The sequence below is a fragment of the Schistocerca serialis genome, chromosome 8, assembly GCF_023864345.2.
Source record: "Schistocerca serialis cubense isolate TAMUIC-IGC-003099 chromosome 8, iqSchSeri2.2, whole genome shotgun sequence".
NCBI classification, from domain to species: Eukaryota; Metazoa; Arthropoda; class Insecta; order Orthoptera; family Acrididae; genus Schistocerca; species Schistocerca serialis.
Genome location: NC_064645.1, coordinates 145,103,034 through 145,126,286, shown reverse-complemented (window position 1 = coordinate 145,126,286; position 23,253 = coordinate 145,103,034). Strand labels below are relative to the sequence as shown.

Here is a 23,253-nt window from a genome sequence, read left to right as displayed (position 1 = left end):
CTTGTTACTGTCCACGAATGTCCCTCTGATATTCTGACAGAACTTTCCGTGATACCTCGTTTGCTAGGTTGTTTAAAGTTCGAAATGTATCCTCACGTCTCAGTAGGAAGTACGTGTCATTGTTTGGTAGTTGATGTCGTAACGCAGCTGCTACATCATTGAGAAGCGGGCAGTCATAAACCACATGGTCGGGAGTACCCTCCGATGCGCCACAGTCACACGCAGGCGTAGCCCTCCTTCCAAACCGACATAGATATGTCGGATAGGGCCCATGACCAGTGAGAAAGTGGAGCAATCCCCGGGTTGGCTCAAAGTACTTCATTCCTAACCGTTCTTTCACGTAGGCAAGAGTTGAAATGTTCGTCGGCCAGTATCATCAGTCTTCCACGATTCCTGCCACAGCTCCTCGCCTCTTCTAATCGCACCCTTGTCCCAAACCCTAACGCCCAGTGCTATCTGTTTGCTGACTACTACCCAACTCACGTGTAAACCCACCTGGCAGCTTTCTAAAGCTGACTGGAGGCTTTATTCCTCCCTGGCAATCTTCACCGGACAACATTTTCCCAGTTGTGATGACCAGGTAGAATACCTTACAAACGTTATCCTTACTGCCACAGAACGTTCCATTCCTCTAACTTCATCTTTACTGCGCTGTGTCCCTGCCCCTTCGTGGACTGAGGCTTGCTACGACACCATTCGTGCGCGGAGACGTAATATCCTAAGATGGCGAACTGTATTCGTTACAAGTAATTGCGTGGGCAGTGTCGTCACATTCTTCGAGACAGCATCAAAGGTTAGTGGCATTTCATTAACTAGTTCTTTTAACAGCTCCACTCCCTCTTCCATCATGTGGGTCAACCTCTATCGGGTCTCTGGCACCAAGATCCATTCCACAATTTCTGGCCTGATCATGACATTGTGGACGCCATTCCTATCTCCAACGCCTTAGGCCGCTATTTGGCGGAGATATCGAACTCTGCCCTCTACCATCCTGTCTTCCACCATTGGTAAGGAGTGGAAGAGGTTCGAGTGATACCCTCCACCTCTGAGAACAGTGAATGCTGCAACACCACCTTTATTATGAGGGAGCCAGTTCGTGCTCTCACTTCATCCCTGTCTTGCGCTCCAGGGCCGGACGATGTTCACACTCAGATGTTCTTTTGCGGGCAAGCAATTTCTCCTTCATATGTACGAGGGTCACTCCAAAAGAAATGCACACTTCTTTTTTTTTAAATCCATCTATTTATTCTACATGTTTGAAAGTTTTACATTGTGTAGATACATCCTTTAGGAACAACATTTTCATTTCTCCACATAATTTCCATCCCTCTCAACTGCCTTACGCCATCTTGGAACCAGCACCTGTATACCCGCATGGTAAAATTCTGGACCAACCTGCTGGAGGCACTGTTTGGAAGCTTGCACAAGGGAGTCATCAACGTCAAACCTTGTTCCACGGAGAGAGTCTTTCAGTTTCCCAAAGAGATGATAGTCACATGGAGCCAGGTCAGGACTGTAAGGCGGGTGTTTGAGTGTTGTCCATCCGAGTTTTGTGATCGCTTCCATGGTTTTTTGACTGATATGTGGCCGTGCATTGTCGTGCAACCACAAAACATACTGCTTTCACCGATGTGGTCGAACACGACTCAATCGAGCTTGAAGTTTCTTCAGTGCCGTCACATATGCAGCAGAATTTATGGTTGTCCCCTTGGAATGATGTCCACAAGTAAGAGTCCTTCGTAATCGAAAAACACCGTAGCCATAACTTTCCAGCAAGGGATGTGGGTTTGAATTTTTTTTTCTTGAGTGAATTTGCATGATGCCACTCCATTGATTGCCTCTTCATCTCTGGTGAAAAATGATGGAGCCATGTTTCATCACCTGTCACAATTCTTCCAAGAAATTCATCTCCACCATTCTCATACTGTTCCAAAAGTTCTCTGCACACCGCTTTTCTTGTTTCTTTGTGAGCCACTGTCAACTTCCTGGCAACCCACAGGCACAACCTTTTTTTAACGCCAACACTTTCAGTGTTCTGCAAACACCTCCTTCCCCTATCCCAACGTAGTGTGACAATTCGTTCACTGTGATGCGTCTGTCAGCAGTCGCCAAATCGTTAACTCTCTGCGCATTCTCTGAAGTGTGTGCAGTACGAAGCCTGTCGCTGCGAGGACAATCCTCAATATTACCGTGCCCGCTTTCATCACGTAACCTGCTTGCCCACAGACTAACTGTACTGTGAGCGACAGCAGCATCTCCATACACCTTGTTCAACCTCTTGTGGATGTTTCCCACTGTCTCGTTTCGCAGCACAGGAATTCTATGACAGCACGTTGCTTCTGACGACCGTCAAGTATAGCAGCCATCTTGAAGACATGCTGTGTCGGCGCCACTCACGGGAACAGGTAGAACCAAGTTTGAAAACAAGCGGGAAGGATGTATCTACACACTGTAAACCTTTCACACATACAGAATCAAAACTGTATTTTTACAAAAATAGTGTGCATTTCTTTTGGAGTGGCCCTTGCACAATCGCATCTGGGCAGATAGCTCGTCTCCCAGACGCTGGCGTGAAACCACTGTCGTACCCATACCGAATCCAGGTAAGGAAAATACCTGCCTTCTAGCTCGCGCCCCATTTCTTTCGTTCGCTGTGTTTGCAAGGTGATGTACCGTATGAGCCGGACGGAGTGGCCGTGCGGTTCTAGGCGCTACATTCTGGAACCGGGCTACCGCTACGGTCGCAGGTTCGAATCCTGCCTCGGGCATGGATGTGTGTGATGTTCTTAGGTTAGTTAGGTTTACTTAGTTCTAAGCTCTAGGCGACTGTTGACCTCAGAAGTTAAGTCGCATTGTGCTCAGAGCCATTTGAACCATTTGAAACGTATGATTCATGCCCGGCTGGTATGGTGGCTCGAGTCTCACATTTACTAACAACTGCACAGTGTGCTATAACCATAAACCATTTATGGTCCGTCTGCCACCCGGCATTGCTGGCTCCCTTTTTGTCGACGATTTTGCGATGTATTGCATTTCTCCAAGGACTTGTCTCCTTGAGCAGCGTCTTCAGTAATGTCTTGATCGCCTGTGCTCGTGGAGCATAGACAGTGGCTTTCGCTTTTCCACTGACACTACTGTTTCTGTGAATTTCTGGTGGCGCAATGGGTTTCGTCCACCGTCTTTACAGCTTGAGCCTGTTGCTCTTCCGTTTTCTGAAACTATCAAATTCCTGAGGCTCGTGCTTGACAGAAAACTTTCTTAGTCCTCTGAAGCGTCTTACCTGCCTGCCCACAGCACGCAGTCCCACAATGTCCTACGTGTCCTGAGCGGTATTTCCTGTGAAGTGGATCGGACCACACTCCTCCGTTTGTAACGATTCCTTATCCATTCGAAACTAGACTGTACGTGTTTCGTTTATGAACTTATACGTCTGTCCATCTTACACTGTATAAATAAAATCCACCATTGTACAATCCATGTGGCCACTGGCGCCAATCACATTGGCCCAGTTGCAACTCTCTATGGAGAAACTGCCAAGCTACCGCTGCCATACCGTCTACTCAACAGATACGCATGCCGTTTGTCCGCAGTGCGCGGCCACCCGTCCTATGTCTCGTTCTTCGATGACTCATTTGACCGCCAGTATGGGGCGCGTCTCTCTTTTTTGTTACCTTCCAAAGTTCACTTTCAGATATTGCTCTGGCAGCTTAACTACACGCTACATGCTACTTTCCCAATGGGCGTGAACCCTTCACCACCTTGGCTTTTTGTGACGGCCGGTGTTCACCTTGGACTTAATTCGTTTCCTAAGGAAATTACTCTGGATTCGATGTATCGCTGTAAGTTTCTCGACCTTCGCACGGAATTTAGGGATAGTACCTTTGTGTATACTGATGGCTCTCGGACTGACCACGGTATCGGATGCGCCTTCGTCATTGGCACCAACGATTTTCAATATCGCCTGTAAGTGGGCTGTTTAGGTTTTCTTATTGGTAACGCCACGTAGCGCTCTGTATGAAAATCCCTGGCTCTGCTGTGTGCAGTCTGTGGCTAGTTTGCATTGTTGTCTGCCGTTGTAGTGTTGGGCAGCTGGATGTGAACAGCGCATAGCGTTGCGCAGTTGGAGGTGAGCCGCCAGCAGTGGTGGATGTGGGGAGAGAGATGGCGGAGTTTTGAAATTTGTAAAACTGGATGTCATGAACTGCTATATACATTATGACTTTTGCACACTATTGAGGTAAATACATTGTTTGTTTTCTATCAAAATCTTTCATTTGCTAACTATGCCTATTAGCATTTAGTGCCTTCAGTAGTTTGAATCTTTTATTTAGCTGGCAGTAGTGGCGCTCGCTGTATTGCAGTAGTTGGAATAACGAAGATTTTTGGTGAGGTAAGTGATTTGTGAAAGGTATAGGTTAATGTTAGTCAGGGCCATTCTTTTGTAGGGATTTTTGAAAGTCAGATTGCGTTGCGCTAAAAATATTGTGTGTCAGTTTAAACACAGTCATGTATAATTTTTTCTAAGGGGAATTTTCATATGTCGAACCTTAGCCGAGGATACCTCACTGGAATCTTCTGATTTTTTCTTGTAGTTTGTGTAATTAGTGTAGATTTTGTTTATTGCTAGCGCGTAATTGTAGAGAGAATCTCCTTTGTAGTTGCAGTCTTTCATTGTTGTACAGTAAAACAGGTGTGGCATGCATGTAAATTTGCACCAAGTATTTCGCAGCTGCGCTTGCAATTAACTAGATATCGTTTTCAGTGCTATGTTAATGTGTTTTCTTATTTTGCTCTTAAAATTGTGCTTTTCTGTGTTGTCTTGTGAAATATTGTGACAATAATGGCGTGTGAAAAACGTAACACTAGGCTCCAAAGTAAACTGAGAAGTAATAGTGACGACGAGTGTAGCTTATCAGCGCCACTACTACCAGCTAAATAAAAGATTCAAACCACTGAAGGCACTAACTACTGATAGGCATAGTTAGCAAATGAAAGACTTTGATAGAAAACAAACAATATATTTACCTCAATAGTGTTCAAAAGTCATAATGTATATAGCAGTTCATGACATCCAGCCTTACAAATTTCAAAACTCAGCCACCTTTCTCCCCACATCCACCACTGCTGGCGGCACACCTCCAACTGCGCAACGCTATGCGCTGTTCACATCCAGCTGCCCAACACTACAACGGCAGACAACAATGCAAGCTAGCCACAGACTGCACACAGCACAGCCAGTGATTTTCATACAGAGCGCTACGTGGCGTTACCAATAAGAAAACCTAAACAGCCCGCTTACACGCCTTCCGGAACACTGTCCAGTATTTATAGCAGAACTCTTTGCCCTGTATCAGGCCACGCAGTACATCCGGCAACACAGGCTTTTCAATTGCGGTCATCCGCTCCGACTCACTCAGTACCCTTCAGAGTTTCGGGCTCCAAGAAAGTGTCCACTTGCTCACTCTTGAGGGAGCCACTGTAACGTTTATGTGGGTTCGTGGATACGTCGATCAGACGGGAAACGAGGCTGCTGACGTTGCTGCCAAGGCTGCAGTCCACATACGTTGCCCGCTAGTTCTTCCATTCCCTACAATGATCTATGTGTTGCCGTCTGTCAGCAGGTGGTGTCACTTTGGCATCACCACTGGTCTCCCCTTCATGCGAACAAGCCCCGGGGAATTAAACCGCTCCCAGCGGCTTGGCCGACCTCCTCTCGGCTCTCTCGCAGTGAGGAGATCATTTTAGCTAGGTTGCATGCCACTGTTTTTTAAGTGACGAATCGCCACTTGTCATCAACCTTTGCCAGTTCACTATTTCCTAACTGAATGCCCTTTTATTTAACCATTTACTTTCTAGTATCTGTTTGCCGCCTGAGTTGTCAGCCACTTTAGAGAACGACGGGCGGGCTGTGGCCCGCGTTTTTCTTTTTATCCGTCGTAGCAATGTGGCGAAGGACATTTAAACTGTAGCCCGGAACCTCCGTTGTCTCTGCGGCGTAGTTTATGGGACTTTCTCCAAGAGTAGATCCTTGCTCTTATCTCTCTCTTCTCTCATCGATTGGGCTTAAAGTGCAACTATTTTTAACTCCTTTTTCGTATTGGTGTTCTAAGGTTCTGACATTGGCTTCAGGTCATGACGCAACTTAACCAAAGTTTTAATGTAGGCTGCAGCATTCACAGTGATCCTGCGTTCAGTAAAACCCACCAAAAATACACCATGCATATCCTAGAACAGTGTCACAAGTACTTTCCTAACAGACTGGGTCACTTTGATTTTTTTTTCTACTGGGGATCCAGCATGTTTCTGATCCATAGAGGTCTGCATGGTTTCGGACGTGTAGTGGTATGCCCACGACTCATCACCAGTGACGATTCTTTTCAGAAAGTCGCGCCCTTCTGCGACGTAAAGCGTTAAGTTATCCAAGCTTGTCATCATTCGCTGGCTCTTATGGTTGTCTGTCAGGTTCTTAGGCACTCAGCGAGCACTAACTTTACCGACTTTCAACGTGTCATGATCAATAACTACACCGCACCATAGGAAATACTGAACTGCTGCGATAAGGTTCGCAGCTGCACATGCCGGTCGTTCAGAATTGGTTTCTCAGTGACATTCTGCGGGGTCGCAGCTGTTACCGGCCTCCCGGAGCGTGGCGGATCACTAAGGTTCACATTCCCTTCTTGGAAGAATGCTCACCACCTGGAGATGTGCTACGTTACATACAGTCGTCTCCATACACGCGCATGTCGCTGTGAATTTTACTCGGTTTATGCCCTTTTTCACCACAGATATCGAACTTCACTTCGATACTCTTCTCAAGCTGACGACAGTAACATGCGTGCCATGTTTATTTCGAAGTTCAGGCTTCTCTCACTAAAGCTCCACACGAAAACAAAATCCCCTCTGTATCGAAATCTTCAAACCGTATCGTCGTGAAATTTTAACATTCCAGCTGCAATATCAGGAGAGAAAAAAGTTATTATTCGTAACTTTCCGATCCTTCCTCCTACTTTTCGAACTATTTGTATGACATGTCGACAGATAAGCCATATTTCGTAGGTCGTGCAACATCTTTTATCTTGAAACAGAAGCAAGTATTTTATCATGGAACACGTGATAACTAAAAATGAACTGAGTTTCTTTAATGTCTTATCAATTTTCCTTGTCTTGAAAATGGAAATTCGCGTTAGTTTCCAACATTTTCTGTTGTAAAATGTATTTAAATTGTAACCGGTTTTCTTCCATCACGGCTTCAGTTAACATCAAGAACTCATTTCGGAATATGTACCCAGGAATTCTACCTCCTGTATCAAATTGATGGATCATTTCGCCCAATTTTCAGCAGTATATTGTGACACACATTTCGAACGTTTCTGAATGTTTCATCTCTGTCTTCCTTCTTGTCCATGCTTCACGATCACACAGAGCCGTGCTCCAGGCCGGCCGGAGTGGCCGTGCGGTTCTAGTTGCTTCAGTCTGGAACCGCGTGACCGCTACAGTCACAGGTTCGAATCTTGCCTCGGGCATGGATGTGTGTGATGTCCTTAGGTTAGTTAGGTTTAAGTAGTTTTAAGTTCTAGGGGACTGATGACCTCACATGTTAAGTCCCATAGGGCTCAGAGCCATTTGAACCATTTGAACCTAGGAGCTACAACTGCCTCATAAGCGAAAAACATCACGCTGATTTTCCGTCTGTGCCAAGAGTCACAATCTGAGATAGCCCCTTCCTTCCATCATTACCTCTTCATACATGAAATTCCTCACTTTTGTTGTCTTTTTACTTATGTAAACCAGGAACAGAGATGTTACGTGGTTTTACGAACATAAATAAAAATTTAACGAGAGGCTGGAGTCATAAAAGGTACATTTCACTGTTTTTCAATTGTTGCAACCCTTATTTTAATCCACTGTCTGTATGCACAAAACAGGTCGTACTACCGCCTGAGACTTTACTCTTAGCCAGCACATCTTGGCTTTACTGTGTCTAGCCAGTTGTAGATATAGAAGTTGTGTCCTCTTTTATGGTGATTTATCTGTGTACTGTCAGAACTACTGTATAATCTTAATAATCGATACAAGATACTCTCGATATTATATATTATACACTAGAAACACAAAGAAAAAAGTTATGATCTGATTTAAGAAGAATAATAGAAAGAACACATGATGAATCCTTAACTAACTCTAAGATAATGTTTTACTTCCCACTTTCTATTACATTTCTTACGTGCCCTTCTTGGTACAGTACCCAGGCATGATGTGAGGTTCAAATGGCTCTGGACACTATGGGACTCAACATCTGAGGTTATCAAACCCCTAGAACTTAGAACTACTTAAACCTAACCTAAGGGCATCACACACATCCATGCCCGAGGCAGGATTCGAACCTGCGACACTAGCAGTCACGCGGTTCCGGACTGAAGTGCCTAGAACCGCATTGCCACCGCGGCCGGCATGGCATGATGTGCTGTACTGTTCTACTATTACTAGTTTCACTCTAACATGTCCTTATGGATACAATACCTGAACATGACATGTACTACAACGATTTTCATACATTTTTTTGCAGCTCTTTGGATAAAATCCGACACTGTTACATGCAATTAGAGTTTTCTACATTTAAAAAAAGCTACTAACTAATCTAAACATGTATTTCAGATCCTTTGCTTTCTCCGATTTATTGATCAGTTATACGTTTGACGATTTACAGTTTGCAATCATATCTTTAGCATTTCACAATTTTCAGTTTCTGAGGTACAGTTGTCAAGATATTATTATTATTATTATTATTATTATTATTATTATTGGCACCATAAATTACAAAACAAGAAAAATAAAATACAGTATCTATATGGAAAATTACACATATAAATGAACATGCAATAATCATACATAAAAGATTATCGGACTATCTCATCATAATTGTAGTTATGAGTTAGTCCCTTGATCTAGTTCCAGCCGATGGAGCCCACATAGCGACAGTACTGGGCAGCGTCGTATATATTTGGTCATTTCGAATGAACAGTTCCAGTTCTGTTTTAAGCTACTGTTCCACAACATCAGTGACCGTAGTACACATTCCTGGATCGCATATTGCATCAAATACGATCTTCCCACTTATTCATATCCTTACGAAGGCAGCACATGAAACGTTCTGGTGTACCAACCAGAACAACAACCGCACCACAGGGGCAGTTATCACTGGTCTCCTCCTGCATGTCGTACAAAGAACTGGAATATGGTCCATTTGAAATGAAATGGCTCAGGCCTCTTATTGGCTTTAGGTGATTCATTATCCATCTCTCTACCACATCTGGAAGGTCACTAACCCCTGTCCTCGTTGTGGCGTTGTCTCACTAGAATTTCTATGTACAAGTCATCATTTTTACACAGTTTTTGAGTTCGGTGGGTGCCACATTATGGCGTGAACACCACGATTGCGGATTTGTGTAGCTTATAAAGTGAGTTACATTGAGCCGCATAGGATGCTCATACAGCAGTTCCTGCACTTGCTCTAGCAGCCATCTATTTTAGGTAGCTGAAAAATGAAACGTTCCCAATGATTATAAGAACGTACAGCTCATTCCTGTTTTCAAGAAATATCAACGAACTGACGCACAAAACTGTAGATCTATGACGCTGACCTTAGCCTGATGGAGAATTTCTGAATACGTTTTATGCTCGCACATTACGACGTTTATGGAGACCAAATATGCGCTTCTGCAGAAATCAACACCCACAACTGTCGTTGTGTAATTCAGCTCATTCTGTTCGTTCACAAGAATCAGAATTCGCCCAGGTTGATCCTATTGTTCCCTGACTTGCGGCAAGCGTAGGTCGCGTTTCCCCGCTGTGACATAACAGGCAAAATACATAAACTAACGTATTGTATTGCACGTAAATGGGAGGAAAGATCCATTATTGCATGAGTGGACCATTGCAGAGATTCCAGAAACACTCACACGCGGTAAATACCTCAGGGTATGCTTACAGAGCGATTTAAAGTCAAACTGCAATATAAAACTAATCGTAGGAAAGACAGACGGCTGACTGAGACCTCAGCAAATGTAGTCAACTACCGAAGCACACAGCATACAAAACCGTCGTTCGACAGAAACTTGATATTGCCCTTCAATCTTGGACATGTACCAGAAGTGAATGGTGGGTAAAATAGTGATGATACAAAGAAAAGCAACGCGTTTCCTCACAGTTTCGTTTACTAACACGAAAGAGTGACGAAGATACTCACCCATTTCCAAAGGCAGAGATAACAAGAGCGGAGTTGTGAATCGCGATGTGGTTTACTGTTAAAATTCCGTGACTGTACGTTTCTAGAAGCGTCAACCAGCGTATTGTTTCCTCTTTCGTATTTTTCGCAAAAAGATCACGATAGCAAGCGAGAGTTTCGAGCTCACACGGAGACTTACTAACAATAATTATTCTCGTGCATCATTCGCAACTAGAATAAAAAAGCATAGATGCGACAGTGTGACACAAAGTATTCTTCATCATATAACATAACGTGACTTGCAGAGTATAGATGTAGATCGAAAGTTACAGTACTCTTGAATGAGTAGGGGATACCGGGGTTAGCCAAAGATATTGGTTTCTGATGTTTCTATTTCTTTGTCCGGTACCTGAAGGGATTGTGCTGAAACTGGCGGTGGCGTAACAGTTTTTACTACAAAGTCATGTAGGACCCTTTAGTTAAAATATGTATTTAGGTACATCAAAGAACACTTTTTCTAAAAGCTTACCCCTGTTCCAAATAACCCTAGGTGTGGTGTTAGTTGGCATACCCCTGGGTGTGAGTTGGCGCAACCTGACGTAGATAGTCAAGAATACTTTTGGCAGAACAGAGCAGTTTTCAAGGAAAAAAAAATGTTTTATCAAAACTTGGGGTACGCTCCTTTTCAAAACGTAAATTCTTCAAAACATGAATTCTTCATGAAGAAATAATACGTGACCAAAATTGCATTTGTTCTACATGTATAAACAACAGTATGAACTAAACTGTGTCAACAAACAATGAATTCGTCTAGGAAAATGTGTTCTGCGTATTATTATGGCTACCTGAAGTTATTCAAATAGAATTAGTTCAATGTTTTAAGTCAAACACGAATGCAGGAGTTGGGCACTCGTTTATTTGAACAGACGGGTTCAAGTTACGCACAATTTTACATTTTTCGTACCAAATTCAATCATCCCCGACTGAGTATTTCCAATTTTTCCCTTTACTGCCTCGAATCTGATTTGCCATCGGTTTCGACAAACTTACCAGGGTACTGACAGTCATGGCACATCACCAAAAAAGTCATTTAAGGTATTTAGGTGATCACGAGATCCTGAAGTTTTTGGTGCATTCGTTGTTGATCATGTTCGGTTTCACCTGTTGGTATAGCTATGCCAACTAACACCATACCTAACTATACTAACTAGTCCCAAAGGGTTGTCAAAAATAAAATGGGTACCACACAATCACATACAAAAAAAAAAAAAAAAAAAAAAGAAGAAGATGAAACAGGGGTGTTTCCTTCGTGACGTTTCCAAGCAGAGTGAAGTTACGGCGGATGGCGCACCTCTATGTACAATTCCCACTAGCGCGATGGAGCGCTGTAGCTCCACGGTGTCAGGAAATAGAAACTGTGTGCCAAATAAAGCCCGGCTTTTCCTAAGTATTGGTTGGAGGCATCTGCAGAGTAGCGGAGAGCTCGATCATTTACACCGCTGGCTCCAAGGATGAAGCACCTTTGTTATTGGGGAAGGCGGTTTTAGATAGGCCTTTTAGCCCAACTCTCGATTTTTAATACAAAGCTATTTTTTATCAGGCTACCTTGTACATCTAGCAGTATGAAATTTCCGAATCTGTTGCATACTCTGATTCAGTCAGAGCTCTCCAGAGCGTCTGTGCCATGTACACGCACGATCTTTTGTGGTGTGCGTACTGTAAGACCTTCGGTACACACACGATCAGATTATTTGACTTGTCGCTCTAACGAAGTAGGCCAGTGTCAGCAATATGTCTCGTGGTCTTATCGTGGCGTGTTTATCTTCTGCCATTAGGTCAGACGATAGAAATGCCACTTGCACGCATAGAGTGGCAGATTGACGGTGACCAACTTTAAACAGAACTTGATTAATTTTCACACACATTTATTAAAATAATAAAAAGTATAGACATTACGTTACTTGATTCTGGATGCTGTTTACAATTGACAATCTGAAGTTCCTTTGGTCTTGGTACGTTAATCTTATTCTCACATATCTCTGATACTTGACAGTGTCTATACATTTCTCTTCATGGCCATGTACAGGAATATGATAATCTTATTAGGCGCAGACTGAAACTTGACTGCAGACTAATGCCGACTAATGCAGACTAATGCAGACCAATGCAGACTAATGATCGGAGGTCTGTACACTCGTTATAATACCTCGAGCATTTAGGTATCACTGAGCGAGTGTGATTCGCGAGGAGGAAAGGTTCTACGTTAGCAGCAATCTCATTGGCTGCATTACATATTAATACGCGGATTGGCGGAAGCAGAATTTGGTCCGTCTCTAAGACAGCGCCATCTCGTATTGCGGAGACGGACGAGCGCTGCGCCTGCGCTGTTGTGCTTAGCGGGGCGTGCTGTAGTTGGAACGTTGTGTACACGCTGACTACGCGGAACTATGTACACAACATCTTTTAATACAACGAATACAGAATACCTTCATTCTCTCGCTGACGGAGGTAACAAATTGTCACTCGTTTGGGTTATTGGACATGCAGGTGTGTTGGCAAATCAGGCTATTGATGCTGCAGCCAAGGCTTCAACTCTACTAGCTAGGACGTATAGCGCTTCTTTCCCGTGAGACGATCTCAGCTATGATATTTGTAGGAAAAGTCTGTGATTCTTGTATGAACACGGGTCGTCTCCCTGATCAAGTAGATTACCCCCTACCTGCGTCTTCAGCGTATTCATGTCGTCCATCGCGTTCAAGAAGGTAACTTTAAGTAGACAGCGTATTGGGCGCTGTTTTCGTATCAATCATCATGTATTAAACGGGGACCATGCACCGCTTCGCTCTCACTGTAACAAAACACTGACGGGGCGTCACTTTCTTGCCCATTGTTACTTTTTTAGCTCTTACACTAAAATTCGAGATATGAGCAGACACAGCACAGATCATAGAACGCGTTCTACTCTGTACTTGCCACGCCAATATGGCGTGGCAGATTTATTCCCATTTGCGGTTGCCAGTTGTCCTAGAAACTCTTACCACAACTGTCTCTTAGAAAAGGTACTCGTTGTAATGTTTAGTTCTATTTTGCCACTAGGGGTTTTGCTTTTTAACTAGCACTCCAGATTCAAGGTTGCTACCAGTTACACACTGCCACAAAAGTTGCAAGACTCCTCAAGGACTGTGTTCAGTGGCACCCTACTGTAATATGTGCGTTCGGAAGGGTTGTAGAGTTAATGATTCATTTTTCATAATCATCGACCATCAGATGGTGCTCAGGTAGCGTGTCTGTGCAACCTCTCTTTTGACTGTGCAGGCAGTAAGTGTGCTGAATGTAGAGCTGAATAGTGCTTGCAACATTAATTCTGCCGTATAGCCACGCCCCAAGTACGTCCTGCTGTTGAACAGCTTCAGTCCTTTGAGTAGTGTCACGGTGTACGCCCGTGGGTAGCTGGGTGGACGTAACGATGGATTGCTGCATTTGTTGGGCACAATGTATCGGCGATGTGTTGCTGCTTTCAGCAGAGGTGTGTGCAACATTTCCGTTTCCACACCTGTAAGCCAGATTCTGGACGTCCGTGTAGTGCATGTGCACATCATTATGCGAAGAGTGGTGGCCGACAGAATACCATCTAAGGACGAAATCCGGACGTATATTGCACCTGATGTTTCGACAAGGTCCATTGGCAGGATTACAACCACTCGTACCTTCGGCTACGACTGACACGACAACACCGCCATATATGGCTATTCAGGTGTTATAAAAGAGTCGACTGGAGAGGGAATGGCACTCTGTTGTCGCCAGTGTTGAGAGTCGGTTCTGTCTGTGTGCGAGTAATTGATGTACACGTGTATGACGAAGACCTGGTAAGCTGGTCCCTCCATAGTGCACTGCCACGACACACAGGTCCCATCGCCATGGTGTGGCGGTTTGGGGAGGGGGGGGGGGGGCGGAATGAGTTATAACTCACAGTTACATGTGGTGTTTCTGGAGGGTAAAACACCCAGTGCCCACTACATAGCAGAGGCTATTATTCTCGGATTTCTGCCAATACTCTCAGAGGAATGTGATGTAATTGTACATGTCGGCAAAATATCTGAATGGTGCGAAAAGTGGCAGTTGACCCTAAATAACGAAAAGTGTGAGGTCATCCACATGAGTGCTAAAAGGAACTCACTAAACTTCGATTACACGATAAATCAATCTAATCTAAAGCCGTAAATTCAACTAAATAGCTAGCTATTACAATTATGAACAACTTAAATTGGAAGGAACACATAGAAAATGTTGTGGGGAAGGCTAACCAAAGGTTACGTTTTATGGGCAGGACACTTAGAAAATATAACAGACCTACTAAGGAGACTGCCTACACTAATCTTGTCCGTCCTCTTTTAGAATACTGCTGCGCGGTGTGGGATCCTTACCAGGTAGGACTGACGGAGTACATCGAAAAAGTTCAAAGAAAGGCAGCACGTTTTGTATTATCGCGAAATATGGGAGAGAGTGCCACAGAAATGATGCAGGATTTGGGCTGGAAATAATTAAAAGAAAGGCGTTTTTCGTTGCGACGGAATCTTCTCACGAAATTCCAATCACCAACTTTCTCCTCCGAATGCGAAAATATTTTGTTGACACCGACCTACATAGGGCGGAACGATCACCGCGATAAAATAAGGGAAATCTGAGCTCGTACGGAAAGATACAGGTGTTCGTGCTTTCCGCGCGCTGTACGAGATTGGAATAATAGAGAATTGTGAAGGTGGTTCGATGAACCCTCTGCCAGGCACTTAAATGTGATTCGCAGAGTATCCATGTAGATGTAGATGTACATGTAGATATAGATCTCTAGATCTCTCGCCAATTGATCAGGTATGGCATGTGATAAAGCGGTAATTTACTCGTTTTGGAGGGCCTGCCAGAACTACTGCCGAATTGCAACAAAAGACGCAAGATGCTTGCGACAATACTGAAATGTCAGTGGACGCCTCACGATAAGGAGACAAACTGTCATGGAAAAGGTGCAGGCTATTTATTACAAGTCATTTGTTACTTCACAAGAGCCCAATAATCTTTTATTCCACAGATCCCAAAAACACTTACAAAACACAAATGATTCAGACAGTTACCCCCAAATTTCTTCAACCAATTTACGATTAATTAGTTAATTTAAACGAATAAGATGCAATAATTTAGTCAGGACTACAAGCAAGTAATACAATCAAATATAACTCACCCACGCGCTTAGTTCTGGGCGACAATGATGCTAAAGATTACAATTCCAACACTGGCTGGCCAAAGGGGTTGCTTGACATTCATGAATATAACTTACGATAAATGTAGCAAAATAAAAAAAAAAAAAAACTAAGCAAGTCCGGTATCTGACGATCTGAGACCCGCTAAGTATTTTATACAACACAAATATTCAATATTCAACACAAATATTCAGTATTTGATCAATCAGAGAAGCACCTTGGGCATAATCGAAATACTGACGTGGAAAAATAATAAAATACCATTTAACATATTGAGCATTACACCAGTATTGAAACTATTACATTGAAACCAAACTTCAAACAGGGAAAACGTGGAAAGGGCAGGTACAGCCGCCCAGGTCTGAGCAAGGTAGTTTAGAACAACGGGAACTTGTGGTTAAATTAATGCCCGACTGCAACGAGATAGAAACTCAGCTTATGAGGGATGCCGTAGCAAGTGAGGAGGCCGCAGTGTCTCATAGGCTACGGTCAGACGGGGAGCGGCTCGCCGCCCGCGCTCACACACACAGCCGACGCGGACAGGCTACGCCCGATAAACCTGTGGGTAACAGATAAGAGCCTGGGGAAGCGTCTGCAAACACTACGAACAGCTCGGAGAGCCGAAAGAAAACAAACATATAGTTCGTGCATAATAATCATAGAACATATGAAGATGCTCAGAACAAGACAACAAAATCAATGTGAGCGTGACCACAAGCCACAAAAAACATTACAATAAGAATTACTAAAAGGATTAACCGGTTAAACTTACAATAAAATATAACAACAAGTTAATGTAATAAGCAGGAAATCATAGGGTATTCAACACATTAAGTGGCTTACAAGACAACATGCAAATCTTGACGGCTAACACTTGAACAACTACAATGGTAATTATATTCAGAACAATAAATATTAAATTTTCTGAACGAGGCAAAATCTCACCAGAGTAATGGCACTTAATTACCCAAATGATCCAAGATTCACTGGGCAGTTAGCGTTTGCTTACCACGGCTATAGGCAATTTTATAGTCGTTACCTCGGTGAGGGAAGCAACAACTTTCAGTACCAATAAGACTCAATCCCGAATTCAGTGGTTACTATTACACGTGGTGACCTAGAACATAAGACACAACTACTTTCAGGCCCGAATGACAAGGTAAGCAGGCTCTGAAGAATTTACAATTAAAGGAAATTTTAAAACACACAAATAAAGCACTCAGATAATTTCAAACAGAGACATCACAAGGTAAATTTAACACTTGAGACAGAGTGATGGAGAACCTCAGGCGATCCAGAGTAGTGCGAGTAACATCAACACGGCAGCACACACGCTAATCAAGTAACGAATTCCTTACCGGCAATGGGCAGAACAGATGGCACCAGAAAGTGAACAGCACTCCAATACCCACATCAGCAACTACGCCTCCTCAATCCAGGGTGGACCGGCTGCGCCGACATTAGGCCCAAGTACTGCCGAGCAACACGGCTCTACAGACGACCAGCCACTTAGATAGTGGTGCACCCGGAAGATCCGTGTACGGCTCGCAGTACGTCACATGTGCCTCTTCTCTCTCTGATTGCAACCAAGTGACTGCCCATGTGGTCAACAACCCACTCGCTGGAACTATAATCAAGGACTCAACTAAGAGGCGACCGAAGCGCCACCTGGCGACAAGACAGAGACGGATAGCGCCAGCAGGAAAAGATGTAAAAACACAGAACGAGCAGATACGGCTCCAATATATAGTAGAATTCCGTTAGACGCCGTTATGGTCATTCTCTTATGAGTGTGAATACCTGCGTTGCCGCCAGAGGCTGTTACACTCTGTACTGATGCGACCGTTTGGACACCTTTAACTGTTACGTATGTGTTTCATTTGATCTGAATTTATACCTACGTCTACAATGATGAATCACCAGTCACATCAAGTGTCAATGAAATGACCTTCTCTTGAGGATTTTTTTTTCTGGCAGTGTATTACCCACCCACTGTCACAGGTGTCAACTATCTTCTACATTTACATCTACATCCATACTCTGCAAGCCACTTGACGGTGTGTGGCGGAGGGTGTCTTGAGTACCTCTATCGGTTCTCCCCTCTATTCCAGTCTCGTATTTTTCGTGGAAAGAATCTTGTCGGTATGCCTCTGTGTGGGCTCTAATCTCTCTGATTTTATCCTCATGGTCTCTTCGCCAGATATACGTAGGAGGGAGTAATATACTGCTTGACTCCTCGGTGATGGTATGTTCTTGAAACTTCAACAATAGACCCTACCGTCCTACTGAGCGTCTCCCTTACAGAGTCTACTACTGGAGTTTATCTATCACCTCCGTAACGCTTTCGCGATTACTAAATAATCCTGCAACGAAGCGCGCTGCTCTCCGTTGGATCTTCTCTATCTCTTCTATGAACCCTATCTGGTACGGATCCCACACTGGTGAGCAGTATTCAAGCAGTGAGCGAACAAGTGTACTGTAAACTACTTCCTCTGTTTTCGGACTGCATTTGCTTAGGATTCTTCCAATGAATTTCAGTCTGGCATCTGCTTTACCGACGATTAATTTTATATGGTCATTCCATTTTAGATCACTCCTAATGCCTACTCCCAGGTAAAATTTATGGAATTTACTGCTTCCAGTTGCTGACCCGCTATATTTTAGCTAAATGATAAAGGATCTTTCTTCGCAGCACATTGCACTTGTCTACGTTGAGATTGAATTTCCATTCCCTACACCATGCATCAATTCGCTGGAAATCCTCCTGCATTTCAGTACAATTTTCCGTTGTTACAACCTATCGATATACTACAGCATCATCCGCAGAAAGCTTCAGTGAACTTCCGATGTTATCCACAAGGTCATTTATACATATTGTGAATAGTAACGGTCCTATGACATTCCCCTGCGGCACACCTGAAATCACTCTTACTTCGGAAGACTTCTCTCCACTGAGAATGACATGCTGCGTTCTATTATCTAGGAAATCTTCAATCCAATCGCACAATTGCTCTCATAGTCCATATGTTCTTACTTTAGAATGAGATTTTCACTTTGCAGCGGAGTGTGCGCTGATACGAAAGACGAGGTACTGGCAGAAGTAAAGCTGTGAGTACCGGGCGTGGGTCGTGCTTCGGTAGCTCTGTTGGTAGAGCACTTGCCCGCGAAAGGCAAAGGTCTCGAGATCGAGTCTCGGTCGGGCACACAGTTTTAATCTGCCAGGAAGTTGCTCTTACTTTGTTCATTAAACGACTGTGGGGAACTGTATCAAACGCCTTGCGGAAGTCAAGAAACACGGCGTCTACCTGGGAACCCGTGTCTGGGGCCCTTTGAGTCTCGTGGACGAACAGCGCGACCTGGGTTTCACGGGATCGTCTTTTTCGAAACCCATGCTGATTCCTACAGAGTAGATTTCTAGTCTCCAGAAAAGTCATTATACTCGAACATAATACGTTTTCCAAAATTCTACAACTGATGGACGTTAGAGATATAGATCTATAGTTCTGCACATCTGTTCGACGTCCCTTCTTGAAAACGGGGATGACTTGTGGCTTTTCGAACGCTACGCTCTTCTATAGACCTACGGTACACCACTGCAAGAAGGGGAGGGGGGGGGGGGGGCAAGTTCCTTCGCGTACTCTGTGTAAAATCGAACTGGTATCCCATCAGGTACAGCGGCGTTTCCTCTTTTGACCGATTTTGATTGGTTTTCTATCCCTCTGTCATCTATTTCGATATCTACCATTTTGTCATCTGTGCGACAATCTAGAGAAGGAACTAAAGTGCAGTCAGTCTTCCTTCTTTGAAAAAAGACATTTAGTATTTCGGCCTTTAGTCTGTCATCCTCTGTTTCAGTACCATTTTGGTCACAGAGCGACTGGACATTTCAGTTTTGATCCACCTACCGCTTTGATATAAGACCAAAATTTCTTAGGATTTTCTGCCAAGTCAGTCTTCAAGAACCACTCAATGCTTGCCCTGGAAAATGGCCCATTTTTTTGTTTGATCGGGGCGCTTTCAACTTCAACTGTGTTATACTTTACACTGAGGTGACAAAAGTCACAGGATACCTCCTAATATTGTGCTGAACCTCCTTTTTCCCAGCGTACTGCAGCAACTCGGTACGACACGGACTCAGCAACTTGCTGGAAGTCCCCTGCACAAGTGTAGAGCTATGCTGTCTCTGTACCCATCCATAATTGCGAAAGTATTGCCTGTGCTGGATTTTGTACATGAACTCAACTCTCGATTATGTCTCATAAATCTTCGATGGGATTCGTGTCGGGCGATACAGGTGGACAAATCACTCCCTGGAATTCTCCATACTGTTCTTCTGATCAATAGCGAACAATTGTATCCCAGTCGACATGAGACATTATCATCCACAAAATTTCATTCTTTCTTTGGGGGCATGAATGGCTGCAAATGGTCTGCAAGCAGCCGAACATAACTATTTCCATTCAATGATCGGTTCATTCCACGTAAACACGGCCAGCACCAGCTTGCACAGTATCGAGTCGACAACTCGGGTCCATGGCTGCGTGGGTCTGTGGCACACTCGAACGCTACCATCAGCTCCTAATGTGGTATCGATAGCCACGATGCCACGGCGTAAGTTAAGTTGGCACTACTACGAGACACCGACGACAGCGCCCTCTAGCAGGCGCTGTTGAGATCTACGAGTTCCGCTGCAGATTCTCCCCCATTTCATCGAGAGCAGACGGCTTGGAACATCGCTTAAACTACAGTGTGTGTTGACTTGCTATTGAGACCTTATACTACTCACGACGGGATGTACGCAAAGTTATGTAACCATTTATTACCTTGTTTTTGCGTATAGTAAACATCTAATATTTTAATCGCAGTACCGAAGTGCTTGTCCCCTCCTGGTCCTACTCGCTTTCTTCATTCGGCCTGCCCTTCAGTTTGCAGGAGCAGATCCACGCGCCGCCTTCCAGGCGGGATACAAAACCTACCAACTGAAATCGGGAGTCACCTGACCAGGCCACTGTTTTCCAGTCGTCTAGGATCCAACTGATATAGCCACGGACCCAGGAGAGGCGCCGAAGGCGATATCGTGCCGTGCCATAAGCAAAGGAACTCGCGTCGGTCGTCTGCTGCCATGGCCCACTAACGCCATATTCCGTCTCACTGCCCTAAGGATGCTTTGATCTTACGTCCAGCATTGATTTCTCTGGTTATTTCGCGCAGTGGTGTTCGTCTGTTAGCACTGACAACTCTACGCAAATGCTGTTGCTCCCAGTCATTAAGAGACGGCCGTCGGCCACTGAGATGTCTGTGGTGCGAGTACTGCCTGAAATTCGGTATTCTCGGCACACTCTTGACAGTGTGGATCTCGGAATATTGAATTCCCTAGCGATTTCTGAAATGGAATGTCCCATGCGTCTAGCTCCAAGTCCCATTCATCTACATCTACATCTACATTTATACTCCGCAAGCAACCCAACGGTGTGTGGCGGAGGGCACTTTACGTGCCACTGTCATTACCTCCCTTTCATGGTCCAGTCGCGTATGGTTCGCGGGATGAACGACTGCCGGAAAGCCTCCGTGCGCCCTCGAATCTCTCTAATTTTACATTCATGATCTCCTCGGGAGGTATAAGTAGAGGGAAGCAATATATTCGATACCTCATCCAGAAACGCACCCTCTCCAAACCTGGACAGCAAGCTACACAGCGATGCAGAGCGCCTCTCTTGCAGAGTCTGCCACTTGAGTTTGTTAAACATCTCCGTAACGCTATCACGCTTACCAAATAACCCTGTGACGAAACGCGCCGCTCTTCTTTGGATCTTCTCTATCCCCTCTGTCAACCCGACCTGGTACGGATACCACACTGATGAGCAATACTCAAGTATAGCTCGAACGAGTGTTTTATAAGCCACCTCCTTTGTCGATAGACTACATTTTCTGAGGACCCTCCCAATGAATCCCAACCTGGCACTCGCCTTACCAACAATTAATTTTATATGATCATTCCACTTCAAATCGTTCCGTACGCATACTCTCAGATATTTTACAGAAGTAACTGCTACCATTGTTTGTTCCGCTATCATATAATCATACAATAAAGGATCCTTCTTTCTATGTATTCGCAATACATTACATTTGTCTGTGTTAAGGGTCAGTTGCCACTCCCTGCACCAAGTGCCTATCCGCTGCAGGTCTTCCTGCATTTTGCTGCAATTTTCTAATGCTGCAACTTCTCTGTATACTACAGCATCCGCGAAAAGCCGCATGGAACTTCCGACACTATCTACTAGGTCATTTATAGATATTGTGAGAAGCAATGGTCCCATAACACTCCCCTGTGGCACGCCAGAGGTTACTTTAACGTCTGTAGACGTCTCTCCATTGATAACAACATACTGTGTTCTGTTTGCTAAAAACTCTTCAATCCAGCCACACAGCTGGTCTGATATTCCGTAGGCTCTTACTTTGTTTATCAGGCGACAGTGCGGAACTGTATCGAACTCCTTCCGGAAGTTAAGGAAAATGGCATCTACCTGGGAGCCCGTATCTAATATTTTCTGGGTCTCATGAACAAATAAAACGAGTTGGGTCTCACACGATCGCTGTTTCCGGAATCCATGTTGATTCCTACAGAGTAGATTCTGGGTTTCCAGAAATGACATGATACACAAGCAAAAAACATGTTCTAAAATTCTACAACAGATCGACGTCAGAGATAAAGGTCTATAGTTTTGCGCATCTAGTCGACGACCCTTCTTGAAAACTGGAACTACCTGTGTTCTTTTCCAATCATTGGAACCTTCCGTTCCTCTAGAGGCTTGCGGTACACGGCTGTTAGAAGGGGGCAAGTTCTTTCACGTACTCTGTGTAGAATCGAATTGGTATCCCGTCAGGTCCAGTGGACTTTCTATTGAGTGATTTCAGTTGCTTTTCTCCGCGTTCAAAGTCTGTCAGTTCCCGTCGTGTGGCCGTAATCACGAGGGAAAACTTTTCACATGAATCACTTGAGTCCAAGTGACAGCTCCGCCAATGCACTGCCCTTTTATCCTTGTCTACGCGATACTACTGCTATCCCTCTATGTGCGTGTCGCTATCCCATAACATTTGTCACCTCAGTGTGAGACACCAACAAGCAGACCGACAAGTTTCGTAGACTGGAGAGTTGGCAGCTGTTGGCGGTGTTGCAGAGAGCCTCCACGGCGTCGGAAGGCGGTGCGCAGGCGGGCCCCAGCCACCAGGAGCCACAGCCGGTGCCGCTGGTGACCAAGGAGGCCCTGGAGCGCGCCGCCAGCAAGGGACTGGCGCAGGCAAAGAGCGACAGCCGCCGGCGGGCGCTCGCCACGTCGCTGCACACCGAGCGGGCCAACTCCGATTCCGACGCCTCGCCGATCACGTTTGAACGCCCCTCCAAAACCTGAACGCCAGCCGGTCGCTCCATCCAGTCGACGCGAGAGAAAATCTGCTCCCGAGACGTCGACGCTGCTGAGCGTCTCTGCTGCCCCTTATCGGCATTAGATCTGTTTCGAAGAGAGTGTCATAGATACATGCACACTAAGTGCTTGTCGAGAAAAATTAATTCGTCGAAAATTCTACCATGTCCGCGGCAATCCTTAATAAATTGGATGTATGAATGGTAATTGAAGCATTAAAATTATTAAAATAGTTTCAGGCTTCCTCAAGAGAGAGATGGTTGGCTGGTTGGTTGCATGATTAAATGGACCAAACTATTTGGACAACAGTCCCTTTTTCCTTGATCAGACAGGTCTAAGTGACTGTAGACCCGCC

General features: G+C 44.6%; 1 protein-coding gene across 1 annotated transcript in view; it reads left to right on the top strand.

The window, feature by feature from the left end:
- The window catches only part of LOC126416876 (testis-specific serine/threonine-protein kinase 4-like), a 141,622-nt gene extending 118,736 nt beyond the window's left edge, over positions 1-22,886 (top strand). Inside the window, exon 7 of the mRNA XM_050084759.1 lies at positions 22,656-22,886. Coding sequence (XP_049940716.1) covers positions 22,656-22,886 — 231 coding nt within the window. The remainder of the gene's footprint in view (positions 1-22,655) is intronic.
- The last annotated feature ends 367 nt before the right edge of the window (positions 22,887-23,253 follow it).